General features: G+C 38.3%; 2 protein-coding genes across 4 annotated transcripts in view; one reads left to right on the top strand and one right to left on the bottom strand.

Annotated features, from left to right (window-relative positions):
- Positions 1 to 10,408: 10,408 nt before the first annotated feature.
- On the top strand, positions 10,409 to 13,247 carry LOC102779807 (twist-related protein 2-like). Its single transcript, XM_035905683.2, has one exon. It carries the CDS (start codon positions 10,771 to 10,773, stop codon positions 11,404 to 11,406), a length of 636 nt encoding a protein of 211 aa, XP_035761576.1. The 5' UTR covers positions 10,409 to 10,770; the 3' UTR covers positions 11,407 to 13,247.
- A 1,983-nt stretch (positions 13,248 to 15,230) lies between these two features.
- Positions 15,231 to 18,252, bottom strand: part of hdac7a (histone deacetylase 7a) — a 59,160-nt gene continuing 56,138 nt past the window's right edge. For all 3 annotated transcript variants that reach the window (XM_035905517.2, XM_006785277.3, XM_035905519.2), the window contains one exon: positions 15,231 to 18,188. In XM_035905517.2, coding sequence (XP_035761410.2) covers positions 18,146 to 18,188 — 43 coding nt within the window. In that variant the 3' untranslated portion in view covers positions 15,231 to 18,145. The remainder of the gene's footprint in view (positions 18,189 to 18,252) is intronic.

Genomic DNA, 18,252 nt, shown 5'->3' with positions numbered 1-18,252 from the left:
CACAGACCTTCACAATAAAACAGGAAACTCAACACACATGCAAAGACACAGACTAAGGAACACAGGCTTTATACAGAGGGAACACACTAGCGTGGGAATGACAAGACACAGAGCACAGGGTAATATGAGGGGCAAAGGGACCAAAACCTAGGACCTACAAATACAAACCCAAAATGCAGACAGCCATAACATGGAAAATAAATAATAAACAACTCCACATACTGGGTCGCAGGCCATGACAAAAATAGCAGTGGCACAGACTATGCCACATGACTGTGCGGACTTAGCTCTTCGGACCGGTCCAGGAAATGACAGTGCACCAGGTCTGCTGCGCACTCTACTGCGACTTCAAGGGGAGACTCATTCTCATATATGGTCCTCCCAGCCTCTAAGATCAGTAAAGCTGAGCTTTGCTGGGAGGAGTCCGTTGAGCTGAGTTTAATATATTTTCGAAACCTTGTTTGGTCGCAGTTTTCTTTTTTCCACGTTGTCCTCTTCCACCTGAGTCATTGATGTCTTTTCCAATTCTGGCCCATCAGTTGCAGTTGAATGTCAACAGCAAGCAAATCCGAAGGAGCCGCTGCATGGTGGAGGAAGAAAAGTACATTTTTTTAAATGTATTTAAAAAATGATTTATTCTTAAAGTCAGTTTACTAAATCATTCCAAAAAAACTGAATTTTAGGTTACTCATAGCATAGAATAATTCCAGTTAATTCAAAAATAAGTACAAATAAAATCTGTACACAATCATTGTAATTGTATCGGCCCATTAACACTAATCAGGAAAATATATATGTAATCAAAAGAATATGTCATAACATTCAAGTAACCAGGTAAAAAGTTTATTCAATTTTGGAGGAAGCTAAAAGGTGGCAGCTTTCCATGTGTAATTTGGTACCTCTAGTCAGCCGTCCATCACTGCTGGGTCCTTTTTCATTTTTTTCCATTTTCTTCCGAGCCCTCTGTCTCCATCTTGCGCGCTCCTTTGCAGGGGCAGATCTAGAGCAATTTTCTGGGTGGCATGGAAATCAAATGGCGTAGCAAAATCAAAGCCTTAAAAAAAACCCAGAAAAATCCCACACATGCTGGTTACATATGTTTAGAATGAATCAAATGCTGTAAGTGTATATGTTTCATATAAATATAGTCTATAAGTTAATTATTTTCTGTAGCCCCATAATTAAACATTTCAGTTACATAAAATGTAAATTTTGATTTAATGTACTGTATAAGTCTGTATAATAAATTAATATATAGCCCAATAAGTATGAAATCCAGAAAGCTACAAAACATGGGGTGGGTCATTTGCAAACACAAGTCTAACTTAAGTTTCACTCTTTTTGTGTTAGAAAAAATCAAATTGTTACATGCTTAAATTTAAATGTCAGAAATCTGCACTGTCATGAATAAAAATTTAAACCTAATTTTTCATTATTTGTTGGGTTAACCCTCTGAGGTCCAAAATACATATAACTGGCCATTTTTGACTACTTTTAATTTTGCATTTGTATTTCACCTTCAGGTTTTTTCGCCTTGCTTGGTATCATTGTGTTCAGCTCAACCTCACATGTCTGAATGTATAGTTATTTTTTCTTTGACATACTGTATTAACACAACTGATCTGAAATCACACAAAAACAAAAAATCAGAGTAGTAGTTAGTAGTACCACAGACACGTTTAGTGAATTATTTTCATAACTTGAAATGCAAATATAAATTGTAAATTTTGAAAACTTGTGCACAAACTTTGTAAACAATAAAGTTATATGCAACTATTTATCTAAAAATGCAGCCAGTGCATGTAGTGGCTTTATTTTTGTACAACCATTAAAAAAAATACTACGATAGCTAAAATGAGAGAACGATCAAGTGTCACAATAAGATGTCACACAAATTATTTGTGCCTGTTTTAAAAAAATAAATAAATAAAAATAGTTTGTCCCCCACAAGACAGAAGAGAACTCCACAGGGATCCAGTTTTCAATTTGGAGACGGTGTTATATTGCAATCTGCCTTTGTGACATTCATTAGCACCCTCACCGGCACTCAAAACAAAACAACGGACACACAACACACTAACTATAAGCTCCACACTAAACGTCACAAATCTTTCACATCTCAAAACTCTCTCTCGCTGCCATCACTCCCAAAACTTTCCCCTCTTCCTAAACAACCAAATCTCACGTGTTGGCATTTTTTTTTTTTTTTTATTGCTCAACATGGTACATTTTTCCACCAATAGGAAAGAGGTGGCTTTTTTTTTTTTCTTTCTTTACTGTTTCAAGTAATAATTTTACACAGGTAAAGCTATTACTTGAAAATGATTACAAACACTTATGTGAAGCTATTGGATGCCTGACAAAGGATAAATGGGGACAAAATACAACACGTGGAAATAAAGACAGAGCCTTTAATGGTAAAATAATGTTTTATCACATTATAATTAAAAATCAGAATAATCAAATAAGTACAGTTGAAGATCACATGAAGTTGTCTAAGGAGCTTGGAAAAGAAAGCAACTAGACTTTGAATAGTGGGTTAAAGACCCCCTTAAGTGACCATCCCCACTAGTGTTTAAATACACAGGACTCTGCACCATTTGGTCTTAGAAGAGAAGAAGCCTCCTGAACCAGGTGAAACATTAAGGAGTCTAGTTGGGTTTTTTTCCACATTCTTAGACTACTGTGACCTGGTTGACTGAGAACCTACACTGACATTACATGAAGTTGTTTGCTGATTACATAAATTTTAGTTTTAACCTTTAGGGCCCCACATGGCTAGGCTCCCCAGTATGTCTGACCTGCTGAAACCTCATTCATCTTCCCGAGCTCTAAGGTCATCAGGTCAGAGTCTGCCAGTGGCGCAACGCACTCGATTTAAAATTTGATTTAAAAGTTGTTTTTATGTTGTTTTACATTGTTATTTCTTATATTTTCATTCTTATTAATTTTCATTCTCTGTATTGTGAAGCACTTTGTGATTTTTATCTGTGAAGCGCGCTATATAAATACATTTTACTTTACTTTTACTTACTTACTTTACCTTTGTACATAAAAAAACAAACAAACATCCAAACTGCTAACGATAACTATCTTAGCTCTTATCTCCTCACTTTCAATTTTTGACAATTGCTTTGCTTACACTGAAGTGTTGTATGTAATATAACCATAACCATATGACAAGACACATGAACTGTTGGGCACATCAATTCATGACACAACAGAATGACAGCAGGAAACCACATACCAGTTACAATACCAGTTATTGAACATTACAGAGTAATAAAATCCAGCCTCCATTAAACAGATTATCACAGTATGTTGCCTTAATACCTAATACTCCTCTAAACCTGGCTTGTTAGGTCATGTCTTCCATCACCCTAACAATGATTATGTGTAATATGACAGAGGGCTGCCATACAGTCCAGTACAATGATCAAGAAAGGTAACAAATATGTAGTGTTATCTCCCTCTAGTGGCAGGAAATAAAAGCCTTAAAATAGCATGCGCCAAGACCTTTTTTGTTTTTTTCCTCTTAGTCTTCATAGGATTAGTTTGCAGGTTCATTGTTTAAGTTTTTATTGTGAAAATGAGATAAATGTTGAAAAATAGTGGCATATAAAAACTAGTCCCTTTGGCTAAAATAACATCAGTTGGTTGGCGCACAGCAAGAACACAAATGTTGGACATTTAACTGTGTTTTATAAGTTTTGCATTTTCCTCTGCTAATAAAAACCTTCCTCACAGCTATTTAAATTATACCAAAGTAATAAATAAATGATTAAATCATAGAAATCTTTCTGTTATTTCACAACTATAGAAATTTCAGATTTTACAGTGATTAAAAGCTTTCTCTTTTTTAATTATAATGAGATATCTCTACCACATCAAGGCACAAGCAATAGAAAAAGCCTTGTTAAAGGGATACCTAAACTTTTACACGTGTATTTCCTACACTTTATGCCCCCAAAACGACTTAAAATTATCTGTGCACAAGTAGTACACAAGAGCATTGGTACATTTGATTTTTAATATTCTTTTATTGTCCTCAACTCATAAACTATACTAACACATAATGACAGCATAACCTTTTTGTCAGTTTGTCCTCATGTAAATGTGTTCATATACATTCAAGTGGCTTCAAAGTGCTTTCTTCAAACATGACACCTGACATACAAAAAAATGAAACAATATTTGCACATTTAACAACATCCAGACCACTGCTGTGGTTGTTTTGGCTCAGCCAAACAGTTAAGGTGTGATTTACATCCATGTTTGTCCACTCATGATATACTATACATATGTAGTTAGTTATGGCTAAAAACTCACCTTTGATTACTGACTTGCATTCGCTTCATCAATGAATCAGAGTGAACATTTGTCCTAGATTAACACTGTAGGGTCTTTACCTTACAATATGACGTGCCTTGATAAAAGATTTGTTGACAGTGGTGCTATATGAATAAAACTGAACACATCTAAAAGTCTTCCTGAAATTTGGCTTTATTAGAACAGGATGGATTGATGACCACAGCCCTCTCAGCACAGGGCTGACAGGACTTTTCCCCCATATAGTAAATAAAACACAAAATAGATTAAGACAGAATACTATACCAAACTTAAAGATAAAAGGCCATTAACTGTTTTATCAGCTCTTGCTTTTCAAAGACAATGAGGAGCAAAGTACAGTTAGAAGTGTTTGTTCTGATGAAGACTTTTAAACTGTAAACAGCGGCTAAGTGAACAAGAATCTGTGTCCACGAATCCTGGGCAGTGACAACACTTAAACACCATAGTTCAAAATCCTCAGTGCAACCCCTTATCAAAACGTTTGACATATTTTACAACCATTAAATGTTAGAGAAGCCTCTGAAAAAGAGGTCACACTTACTACCTGAGCAAAAACCTCTGCTTATGCTCACAGACCCTAAATCGTAACAAATAAGACAATAACAACAACACGAGTGATGACAAAGTGACACCGAAGGTTGGTGGAGAGCAAGCATGAAGTGAGACATTGTGTGCACACTTTCTCTTTTAAAAAAGTATAATGCTAACTCTGTTTGGAGCTGGGTAGGTATACTACTGTATATGCTGAATTTACCAAACAAGCAAAGTGAGAGTGAAGACGAGGTGAAACCAAAACAATTAGCTGAAAGAATCTAAAATGTCCTCTGGGTTGTTCAACATTTAGAACAACCCCTTAAAATGTTTAGATCACAGATTCTGTGGGTTTAAGATTTGTGATCATTTCTGCGAGGAAAACAGAAGAAAAATGTTTCCCGTGTGAGCTTGGCTACTATTGCCGTGCGAATTGTGAAGACTGTTATTTTTAGATAAACAATCAAAGTGTCCCAGTGGAGGAAATCATAGCTGTGACATGTAAAGTTTTAAAGCTTGTCTTTATTTATTTTTAAGACTGTACACGCCACATTAAAGACCCATGTATTTTGAACATGCGTGTGCCATGTGTGTGCATTCAACCTTTGCATTTGATAACATTCTCCCATTTCTGTTGTCGGAAATATTTATGGTAAGTCCTCATTTGAGCATGAAGCTCAGACGGACAAGGTACGGCACGTTTTTCTCTTTCCAAACACAGGATCTGGGAGGCCTCCCCGTGCACGCACGATCTGCCTCTCCCCTATACCCTGCCCCAATTTATATGTTTATATTTAGGCCTGATATTAATTTCCATCACCACCATAGCTTGGAGTTATTTATTTTTAGACAGCAAGGAGCAGCTTGAAGTGAGCTGTGATATGTAAATTGTTGTGATCCATTACAGGTGTCTCAGCGCCCACACACGGGACACATGGTCTGATGTTTAGAAAGAAGAAGATGAAAAGGGTTCAGCCAGTTTGGCAGAAATCTGTGCACACGAGTGTTTATGGAAGCTAAATTTGATAACAATGTATCAGAGCTGGAGGTAATTCAAGTTTTGATATAAATATTTCTTGTCACCACACCAGACTGCAAAGCAAGTTTAGCACAGCCAAGGGGTTTCTTTCTTTCTTTTTTGTTAGCTGGGATAAACCCCAGTCAGAGCTTCATGAAGACACAGTTTTAGCAATTTGATCCATTCTTTGCATAAAGTGGAAAAACCAAGTGCAACCTTCAGTCAAGAGCAGGGGTGGGAATTTAATTTCCCCCAAAGGGAAACTGGGACTGTTGTGGAGGGGCACACCGATAAGCTAAACTCAATTCTGTTAAATATTAATTTCATCTCTTTCTAAAACTGCTACCGGTAACTGTAGATGTTACAGTTTAGCAATGGAAAAGTGAAATGGGCATATTAAATGGACTGATATATATATATATATATATATATATATATACATACATATATATAGCACTTTACTTTTCTATCTGGGGACTCAAAGCGCTTCGCACACCTTGTCTCATTCGCTGTTCTTTCGATCTAACATGCACACCCATTCATACTCGGATGCATCCCAGAGCAATTTGACTTTAGCATCTTGCACACACGCGAGGGATCTAACCACCAACCTTCCAATTAGCAGATGACCTGCTGTATATTTAATCATCATCCCCTAAACTATAGTGAACAAAATGCCCATTTTTACAAAATTTAAAAGACTTTATAAAAAAAAAGTGCTTTTGCTATTTTGCTTGCTGTTTAATGACTTCATGTACAGTTTTCCACCTTTTCCTTGTTCAGTGTGAGAAATCTAGTCTTTAACTAGATATTGAACCTGACCTTTGAAAGTCAGTTTCAATGTCTCAGGTAGAAATGCAAAGAACAGCAGACAGGTGATTGCCACAGAAAGGATCTATATATCAGGATTTGTTAAATGTAATCACTGAAAATGTTTGCTCATTTACTGCATGATGGTAGATCCAAAGAGATGACACATCTTGTGTGCGTGTCTCTTTTTATGTGCAAAGTTCGGTTGATGTTAACTGTATTATTTACACATTTAAAAAGCCATGGTTTGTAACACCTGCCAATTTGTCCCATTTCAGCCAAAGTCTATTGTTAATTTAGTAATGTAGACCTGGATGTTGAAAAGACTGTGAGTTCAAAAAAGTTCTGTTTACACTGTAATATTCATACTGATTTTCCTAAATCTTGCATCAAGCATTTGCCATAAATACAATAATACTTAAGAGACATTTTCAAACAATAAAAACTCGAGTGAAATGGGCAAACCTGCTGGAAACTAACTAAAATAAAATGGAATTAAAAAGAGAAAAGTAAAAAAAAAAAACTAATAAGAGAATACAAAACTATAATCACTTTGATATGTACTTAACTCCATTAACAGATCATTCTCTGGTGTTATCTCAACTGCAAAGTTGATTAATTCTCTGTATTGCAATTGAAGCTCTGTGTTTCTGGCTGTGCCCTCGATCCATTTTGTTACAGGTTGTCCAGAGACGGGCACATTTTTGAAGACTTCTTTTTTTCTTAGGACATATTAGCGAGGCAGTGTCGATCAAGCCCTCATTGCTAAACTCCCCATCAGAGAGTGGCTTACTGCTTTTTGTGATTTAGTGGGAAATTACAAAGCAGGCCTTGACTGCTCCATCCCTGGGTGTGTAAAGATGGGTAAACAGTTGTTCTTGTCAGATGGGCATTTGAATCTCATCAGTCAGGTTCATGTTTTTTTCTGTAAATTGAGTCTTCTAATAGTGATTTAAATCATGATCCTTAAACGCAGCAAGCTGCTCTTCATTAAATAAATACTCAGGAGTGCATATCTTGTTAAAAACCATACATTCAGAAGAGAAACTTTTGTGGTTGTTACATTCTCTTTAACTAAACAGACCAAAACAGCACAGAACCACATCATCAACTTTTTTATATTTACAGTTGCTTTAATTTCTGTATGATCTGTGTAATACTGAATAATATTCTTGTAGCTACAGAGCAGCAGATATGCCCATCCGACACTGCTGATCTTGATAAGCATGAAGAGGCTATGACTGAGGAGAATAGTCTTAACAGAGTCATTTAAATTAAGTCATTTAACCCTGGAGAACCCATGGGGTCAAATTTGACCCCATGGGTTCTCCAGGGTTAAATGATTTATGTGTATTTAATTTTAAATCATATCAAAGGATTCAGATCATGTCTTCATGATGGCTGGTAGCCTTATTTGTTTGAGCCTACCAGGACAAATAACTTATATTGTGCATCACAAAGATGAATTGTAGACTAATTTGTTATAAATTGTTTTGTTTTTTTAAATCCACTGTGGAAAAGGTGGACTGGGTTTGACAATGTCTGCAATTTGATACAACTGCAACTAGATAGTAACACAGAGACGTGTCCTTCTCCCACTGCAGCTGGACAATGTCCATGACGTGTCTGCTCAGATGTTTTTTTGTTAGTTAGTAATAATTATTTTGTTTTATTTTGTCCAGTTGCTTTCTTTTTTCAAGTTAATACAACCACGCCGTTTGATGGAAGTGAAAATGATCAACCTAGGCGACTTCAAAGACACCTTTGTGCTGAAATTTAGTACTCAGTAGTTTGTATGATCCCCAACTGCTTGTATATCGGGGCATGAGATGTCTCCTGGGGGATTTCCTCCCAGATCTGGATCAGGGCCTTCATAGTGTGAGGAGCGACCTGGGGATTTCAGATGGACCAAAACATCATCTCCTAGAGGTGTTCTGTTGAATTTTAGGTAGCGTGGGGGCCAGTCAATGGTATCAATCCTTCATCCTCCAGGAACTGTCTGCATACTCTTGCCGCATGAGCCCGGGCATTGCTGTGGACCTTCTCCAGATCCTTTATCATTTGTTACATGTGCTCAGGGTGAACCTCCTCTCATCTGTGAAAACCACAGGGCACCAGTGGTGGAACTTTCAATTTTGGTATTGTGTGGTATTCTGATCCTAAAGTGAAGGGGGAAAAAAAAAGAAAATGCGAGGAGAGAAAAAAAGATGGCCTCTACTTTAAAAGCAGATGGGGATTGTCTCATTGTTGCCCTTCTAGTGCAGCTTCCGTTAATTGAATTAACAGCAGAGCAACAGAAACAGATTAAAAAACCCCTCTGCTACTTAACTCAGCATATCAATATCCCAGACATTTAATTGACTTCATCCTATACTCTGATTAAAAACTGTTTTAGCAGTATTTATTCCCTAGAACAAAAATCTGTGGCAAAAAGAGCACTTTGATGCTGAGCAGTGGTGTGTGCACAAGAGAAATGACATCATTTATTATCAGGAAAATAGAGGTTTCTCTTCTAACTGTGGACTTGACTTATAACTCAGTGGGGAGAGTTTGAGAATTTCCAGCTCTGTGTCCTAACTGCGAGTGTCAAAGAAACTCATCATGAACCGGGTGTTTTCATCAGAGGGAAGCATCTTTCCTATGAAATGCAAAATGCTAACAATAGACTCTTCTCTTGTCAGGGTGTGGCTGTGGGCCATGCTGTACTGGAGGCTGACCCAGAAATTTGGAGAGCTAAAGCCCACGTTGGATCTGGACCAGTGCATGCTGAAGCGCAGTGGATGAAAGTAACAAAATGTCCCACAGGCCTGCCTCTGATTCACAGTACTCATTCTTTCCTTAATGCTGTGATTAGACCTCAGTGCTGACTGAATGCCAGCTCCTTCCTCCCTCCAGGTCTGTGTTTAGTAACTACAGCTAAGGCATTGCCAGTAAAATAAAACAGTATTGTTTCAAAAACAAGAACCTTCTGTCTTCATTCTTTTAGTATTGTAAGGAAATGTATCAACTCTTTATACAAGAGATCATTGTATTTTATGTAATTTAATAAGTATTATATACAGCAGTTCCTGTTAATCCCACACCTTTAATCATTGCATACGGCCGAAATCGCAACACTAGCTGAATTTTCTTTTCTCCAAGTTTTAACTATTACTCCATCTGCTTGGAATGTGTTTTAAAAAATTACCACATTTCATTATTTGTAAAGCACAAAAAACAACCTAGGGGCAGAAAAATCTAAGGTGAACTTTGCCCAACTTTATAATCAGAGACAAACATTGGTGGAGCTTCTTTTTAATGAATTTTTTTCTTTTTAATTATATTGAAGGCAAGGGTTGACTGTGCTGAACTGTTAAGAGGAGACGACAGAGAACGGTCTGCGAGAGGCGGGGGATGGTAATGGCTTGCTTTAGAGGAAATCTGGAACCTATAAACTCGGGCAACTTCTGGGACCAGAAACGTCAGAGCGATTCGTTTCACTTGGTTGTATGGCACACCTTTGTCTCCGCCTCATCCCTTTGATCCGACCAATCAGTCAGAATTCATTTTTTTCTGTTGTCTTGTGCTCAGCTGTCCCCCAGAAAAAGAAACCTTTGGACCAATCAGTGAGTCAGATGGGTGGGCAGCTGAAAGCTTCATGCTCCCTTCGCTTTAAAAAGTCTGATTCGGTTTGCTGTTGTCTCACATGCTGCACTGGGAGTGGGACATGAGAACATTCTAGCTTTGCTGATGCAGCGTTCTCTCACCGAGTACGGGAAGAGATTTTTAACATGTAACGCGACAGAGCTGATCCAAAACTGAACTCATTACTTACGTGTTTTGGTTTGGCATGTCTGGATATGACAACGTGAAAAGTTGGTTGGCGAAGAAGAAGAACCCAGCAGAAGATCAGAGAAACCCGCGGCTGTACTGAGGGAGTTCCCGACAGCAATCAGAAGGGGGGGAAACTGCTGTTACGGGTGGAGGAGTGGAGAGAGACATTAAAGGAAACTGGACAAAATAAGAGTGAAGGATACAGTGAAATAAAGAAGAGAGGAGATAGAAGAAGAACGTGGCCAAGCATGAGAGAGGAGGAACACTCAAATGACCATCCTGAGGGAGGGGTGGTGTCCAGCAAGGAGAACAACAAACGACCACTTTCTAACGCCTGTCCTGTTGTGGTTGCGACGGCGGGGATCACCGGGCGTAAGCGGCAGATGGGTGCCCAAATGGAGGATCACATTTCCGCAATTACACCCACCATGTCGGCAGACGACGGCAAGGTCAAGCCAGTAGATGACATTCAGAGCTACAATCCTACTGGCCCCAAAAAGCTCAAGAAGAGTCCTCAGCATCACCCGCTTTCCCTTTCTCCTGCTCCCGGTCCCAGCCCTGAAGGTCTTTCAAGCGGCCTCGAGGACCCACACGGCCAGCGGGTCATCGCCAACATCCGGGAGCGCCAGCGGACGCGATCTCTGAATGAAGCCTTTGCCTCATTGCGCAAAATAATCCCAACGCTCCCCTCTGACAAACTGAGCAAGATCCAGACACTTAAGTTGGCGTCACGCTACATTGACTTTCTGTACCAGGTTCTGCAGAGTGATGAGATGGACACCAAGCTGGCAGGATGTAACTACCTGGCCCATGAGAGACTGAGCTATGCTTTCTCTGTCTGGAGGATGGAGGGAGCCTGGTCAACCATGTCTGCTGGTCACTAGCCTTGTCTGGAAGCCTAAAAAGTATGATGCAAAGGGGCTGAGGAGATGTCCAAACTGTGTCTGCTCACTAGTGGATTCACACTACTTGACACCTCGGTTGTGATCTGGTTGCCTCAATGAAAAGACAGCATAACACTTCATGAGAGGAAGCTTTCACATGAGCATTTGTTTGACTGGTTATGAACTTATGAGATGTAACCGTGGATTATTGTCATTCCACTTGTCTGCTTTTTCCAAAGCAGCTATCACTGCTCACGAATGCAAATGCAATGAGTTCAAGAAATGCAGCAGAGACTGCTAGCTTATTTAGGGATTGTTTTCTCTCTCTTTTTCTTTTAACATGTGTATTTTGTTTACATGAATCACAATGGAAGCTTTCATTCAACATGCATTCGCTTCATCAAGCTGATGGTTAAGGACTCGATCGTCTTTGACGCTTCATAGCAGCACAGCTAATTCTGCTGGAGCCCCCTGACCCATCAGCTCTCTCAGGTACTGAAGCATGACAGCTGGTTTCATCATCATTGACATCACCCCTGATTTTATCACCTTAAATAAAATCAGTATTATCACTATTATCAGTAACATAATCATCACCACAGGTCTACATACAATGAGCCATTTTTTATTTAACTTTCTTTCTTTCTTGAGGTAGAAAGTGTATAAAGATTTGTGTAATATCTATAGAGCAGAGGACTTAAAAGAAAGAAAGAACTGCGAACACCATACTGAATGTTGCAAGAGTCGTCAGGCTTTTGACTTTTCCGTAGTCTTTCAGCTCCGAGTTTTCCAACACTGACATTTAACGAATCCCTGACTACCTCTGAACCTTAGCAAAAGTTGAAAGAAAAAAAAAAAAAAAGCAGCCACGGCCGTCCGTCACCCTGCCTTAAGTTTCTTGTCCATCCCAAAACCTAGCCCCTTTGTTTCTTTCAGTGCCAAAAAAACCTCTCCCCTTGACATTCTTTCCTCTCGTTCTGGCCTGAATTTGCTTGCGTTGCACGAAACCGCGATACAGCTAGCGAGCTGACGAGGAGGCGTAATGAAAACAAACGGTCTCGGAAAGCCATGAATCATGTGTGTCACCATCAAAGGGGAAGGCTGATGTGGCTCCCTGCTGGGCTCCCATAAACCACTGGTAGTGATGGAGGAGGTGAGAGCTGATTTATACACACAAATGTAGAGGTGCACACATGCAACTATGCACTTAAAAAAAATACACTTTTTTCAATACATTGGCTCCACTAGGGAAATGCTATTGGAGTACACATCATTACCAAATGATATACCTTTCTTTCTAATATTGTAGGCTTTTGTTTTGTGAGATGCAATGAACATTAAGTGTAAGGTTTACAGTTATTTCAAGACAACAGGACTGACATGCTGTTTGGCTTCAAAGCACATCCATGACAATCCATTTCTCCCCTCAGTGCCAAAATACATGAAGACCGGCAACCTATCATTAGGACGTCCCAGGGAGGTAGCTAATGTTTCCAGCTCTTTTAAAGACTTATGGAGATGTTTACCGAGCCCCACAGTCAGCACAGTGCGGTCTCTGAAGGCTAGACTTCACTGACATGTTAGTAGACACTTGACATTTAGAAAGAATCCAGTTGTGGGCCAACAGAGAAAAAGCAGCCCCTGTGCATTTCTATGTGAAATGCAAAGATTAAAAATGAGTGCATGGCCTTGCCTATTCTCTATGTTGTCATGTAATTCAAGTTGTATTCTAAATTTTCATTTATGGATCAAATTGAAACTGGAAGTGACTCATCTCTCGCTTGAGATGCCTTAGAATAACATATAGTTATAGCCTGCCTTTAATGCCATTCTTACTTGGAAACAGGAATTTTGAATTATTTTTATATACGCAACATCCAATGCCGATGTGTTTAAGTGGTTACAGTAGTAATATGTCTTTCTTTGTCTGACCAGCTGCTGAATAAAGTGACTGTGATCTTTCTTTTGAATCTCTGTTCTGCTCCTTGTTCTTCTTTCTGCGTATGCACTTTGTATGTCATGCTTCAGAGTAATGTGGGAAAACGAGGATCAGCTATACATACAAAGTGCCGTCATTTACCGAGAACATTTTTTGACCACTTTCCTTCTGTAGTACCTTAAAGAAGCTGATATTATAGCTGTCGCTGTAAAAGATTTTGTAGTCGAAGCCAGGCTTTCATTTCAGAGTGCATTAGCGTATCCATCTCTTGTGCACTTCTCAGACTTTAAAATCAGGCTTTGTTTTTATGACTTATTACTTGAAATGTGTACAGTGTGATGCTTTACATACTGACACAGCATCATAAACAGAAAAATCCTGAAAAATAAAACTATCTGCAAAACTTTCTTGAAGTTCTTATTTTCAGTGATTGGTGCACAGATTTATACTCTCACCACGCCTTCCTTGTCTCCTGTCTCTCTTGTTAAACTGTCTCCTTTCCTTTCCTTCCTCCTGCCTCCCCCTGCTTTCTGTTTTTTAACGAGGTCTGTGTGCCTTTGCCCGGTCAGGAACACTTAATTCTTCCCAAAAGAAACATGTTAAAGTGCAATTAAGTGCTCAGGAAATATTTATAGTATGTTTAGACCTAAATAATAACTTATAGCTTTATCATCTCAGTTGTGCTGTAGAGTTACTGTTTTGCAACTTGATGATTTAACAAACACTAAATGAATAAAGCTTTTGCACCACAATGTAAGAGTATTTTATTTTCATTTTTATGATCGCAAGGGAACATACAGTATAAAACTAAGTGAAGAATTTTGGTACAAAAACCCTGAATTGCAAACTATCCAGTGATGACAAAGCTCCCAAATAAAACAAGAATAACGTGATCTTAAGACTTGTGTTATCTGTCTGCTAAGATATGTAGCTCCCCAATTTACAGCTTCTGATGTGCTGTGGTTTACAGAAAAATATAAACCCAAATGATTTTGACACAACATAAATACACTCACCAGCAACTTTAATCTTTAGTGTTAGCTTGTTAGCAGCCATCGTGCTGGACTTATAGATGGAAAAGTGACGATATTCAGATGAACAGATGAAGTCCTAAGTTTTAAGCTAGTGCTAGCAAGTTTGGTTAGCAATCAATTACCAACCATAACAACCATCTGAAAGGTGTGACTTGAAACTAAGTGATTTAGTATTTTTAAATGTCTCTTAAATATCAAGTGACATGTTTTCGCTGTCAGCTACGACACTACATCCTCACAGGTTAGCGACACTGACATGGCATAGCAGAGCCTGACTTATCCTCCCATTTTTCTCGCTAATGGAAACAATAAGTTACAAAACAAACAGAATGCTGTAATTTGTAATTTCCTTTGTAATTAAAGGAAAGTTTTTACTGAGCTAGCAGACAAAAGAGCCTTAAGCATCATTAAGTTGCCCCCTGCTGACTGTTAGAAAGAATGCAAATTTAAGGCACTTCCATTATCTTTTTACTTTTCTGACCTAGAAATGTCCACCTTTTATATACAGTATTTCAGATTTACTGCACTTCTTTTAGAAATGCAATCATCAGATTGAGTGGGGGCAATCAGGTCTGTCAGCTAAACGCTACTTTTAGTAAAGTATATATATTATCAAAAGTGATATTGCATGTATACACTTATTAAAACTTGTATTAAATGGATAAACAGTTCTAGCAGATCTCAGACTAAATGAGTCCATTATGTTCATAATTTCTGTTTGTCATAGGTGTATTTTCCTTTCTTACAATGGGTCTTTTGTTTTTCACAGTATAGTGTACACTATTAGTGTTAATTTCTGCAGAAAATATAACTTTCTGAAACAAATGACACGGAAAAAAATCAAGGGCTTATACTGGAAATTATTTTTTAATCAAGAGGAAAAGACAAAAGTACAAAATAGACAATCTTTCTATACATACAATTGGTAGGAAATGTAAGAAAATAACATAAGTAAATAATAAAGAATAGTATGAAATAAAGATTTCAATGTCATGTTTAGAGATACAGAGTTACTGTACGTCCAGTTAGTTAAGAGTTACCAATACACATACTACTGAATGCATCAAGGCACATGTGCAACGTGTATTTTGGTCTTTGAGTTACTATTTACAGTGTCTTTCTTTAAGAAGAAGGTACAAATTACATAAGTAATAAAGGGAATTAAGAGCTGAGGCAATACTGGCCTCTACATAAGACCAAAAACACGAGTATAATACAAGAGAGGTCATTTACAGAATCACAGACAAGCAGTTTAACACTTGCAAATCCATGCACATTATGTACTAGTGTGCATGCAATAACAACACACTCTCTCTCACACACGCACACACGTCAGATAACGTTGACTTCATACTTTACTTTCTTTTAAGAAAGACGCAGCATCGCGTTTCAATGCTGCCACTTTGCTGTCGAGAATACTCTGGTACTCTACAAGAAAGACATACCAGCTGCATTTATCGGAGAACAACGATCCTCCGTGCAACATTTTCTCAATAATTCCTGTTGAGATACACGTGTACTGCAGCAACATTGGGATAATAAAAAAAAAGGAAAAAAAAAAGACATTTTGGTGTCCACTGTAATTTTTGTTTAAGGTAAAAGCTCTGAGGCCTCCTGTCAGGCAGAGTGTGCCCAGGGTCTGATTAAAACAAACGCTTAAACAGTTTTTTATTTTACCTGGATTAAAAAAAAAAAAGATTCTTTGTTACTTATAAACACCAAAATCATGGAAAAAAAATCTAATTGTGCTGCTCAATCAATCAAATCATGGATGTAAAAAAACCAAAGAAAACTTTTAGACAAAGCTAAAGAGTGACTGCACTGATCAGTTAAGAATCCTAGTAGTTATTCGCTGTTAACAGAGGTCTGAACTTTACACTTTACCTTCAAAAGCTCACCTAAAAACATTAGTACTGGTCATCAAAATGTGAAACTGGTCAAACCTCATATGATGGGAAAAAATACTTTAACAAACTAGATTTTGCTACAAAATAACCTAGAAGAAAAACGAAGAAACACAATCTTGGACTTTGACTGTTTGGAATGCCGAGCCCTTTATATGCTCCTTTAAGAGGGTGGTCCAACCCCCTAAAAAACAAACGTCAAATGATTGACAACATGTCAATTACAAACATCAGCTTAGATGATGGACTGACGTGTTGTAGCGTTGCCTAGGCTGATTGCATGATAACAGTTTGAATGAAAACAAGATTCTCACAATGAAGTTCACTTCAACATAGCATTCATTTCCTTAATTAGGCTGTGATGGATTATAGATAATGAACTAAATATTCACCAAAAAACAAAACAAAAACAAAACAAGTCACTGTACTCATTAACCAAATCAAACAATTTACAAAAAGACTGCATATGTGATGTTCATCTAAATCCACAGGTTTAAACGTTGTTTTACAAAAGTCAAGTCGCTGCGGGAGCAGTATCCATACTGGTCCCTTGCGGTGCTTCAACACAGTCCCATCACCAAGTGCAGGCTGTTTTAAGGCAATTTTCTTTGGGTGATGTCCTTTAAGTGCATTAACAGTATTGCTACTACAATAGAACAATACAGTGGTCCTTAGTGGTGCCACGGTGGAATGAACACTCCTTTAGTCTCAAATATAAACAATAATACACAGTATTGAATACTAGTGGTACATCGATAGTCCGTCATTGCTGTGTGTGTGTGTGTGTAGGCTTTTAAATGCACATGAATGTAAGACACTGAACAGCAGTAAATAATAATTCTGCTTTGAAAATATTGCCTACTTTTCAGATGAATTAAACTCTACAGTATTTCAGCCCAGACGTGTCCACAGTCAGTCAGGGACCATTTAAGACATCTCAGATGAAGAGTTGGAAAAAGATATCAAACAACATTTCATCCAAATCTTCAAAAAACCTTTAAATTATCTACAGAGAGGAAAAGTTTGTTTTTTCTTTCCCAGAGCTTTGGAATTTCTCATGGTTCACATTATGGAATGAACAGTGCAATAAAACAATGAAGAACTGCCCGTTCTTTCTTTGTTTTGTGTCTTTGTTTCCTCTTCTTTGCTTTGTCGTCTTCTTCTAGTGGTTAAATTGTAGGTAATGACATCATTATAGCAGACGCAGCAACTAGGTCTCTCTTTTTTTAAATCTTGTTTCTTAATGGTGGGGCCACTTCTTCATGGTGCTACGTTTGCATCGTGTCCATCAAGCATATACGCCTTTACCTGATGGTATACAGTAGTTTTGTTCTGCATTGTTTTTCATCCCACTCAGTTCGAGTCTGATATGAGAAGCAATGTGGCAGAAAGAATTTATGATCTGAAGTTTCCCTCTGATGTTGGTATTAAGGCAAAGGTAAGGCAACAAAAACAGCTGCTGGTGCTCCAAGAGGAATCAGAGCTCAAGTCCACTTCTGATTTTTGGTCTGATCCTCAAAGGTTTGTGGTAACAGGGCTGTGGCCCTGACAATACGCACACACACACGGTCCAATGTCAGTAAGAAGACATGAGAAGACTATTGAAATCAACTTGTATTGCTCTTTGGTGAGGTTTCAGAAGGTTACTCAGCTGCAGGTAGTGCTGCTGGCTTCAGCTGAGTGGTTGAGGTGCTCAAAACGGTGGATCTGTAGAGGTTCAGCATTGTGTCTCAGTTGGCCTGCGTATGTGTGAAGAAGGTCGGGGCTCAGTGGCTTTGAAAATGTGTCCCCTTCATGTTCATATGACAACACGGGAGATCTGAGGCTTCTGAACGTTCTGCGAGGTGATTGGTTGGGTTTTCCTACATGGAGTCGCTGTCATGTTCCATTGGCTCATCAGGGAGGCTGGAGGGAAGTGTGAAAAGCACATGTGAGCAGAGACCTGGGAGAGTTTGCATCAATATAAAGG

The sequence above is a fragment of the Neolamprologus brichardi genome, chromosome 20 (genome assembly GCF_056152115.1).
Source record: "Neolamprologus brichardi isolate AB-2024 chromosome 20, ASM5615211v1, whole genome shotgun sequence".
NCBI classification, from domain to species: Eukaryota; Metazoa; Chordata; class Actinopteri; order Cichliformes; family Cichlidae; genus Neolamprologus; species Neolamprologus brichardi.
Note: the sequence above shows the minus strand (reverse complement) of the source record. Positions and strands in the feature narration are given on the sequence as shown.

Excerpts from the sequence above, each read along its gene's own strand:
- LOC102779807 (XM_035905683.2), top strand. The coding sequence starts at position 10,771 with ATGAGAGAGGAGGAACACTCAAATGACCATCCTGAGGGAGGGGTGGTG.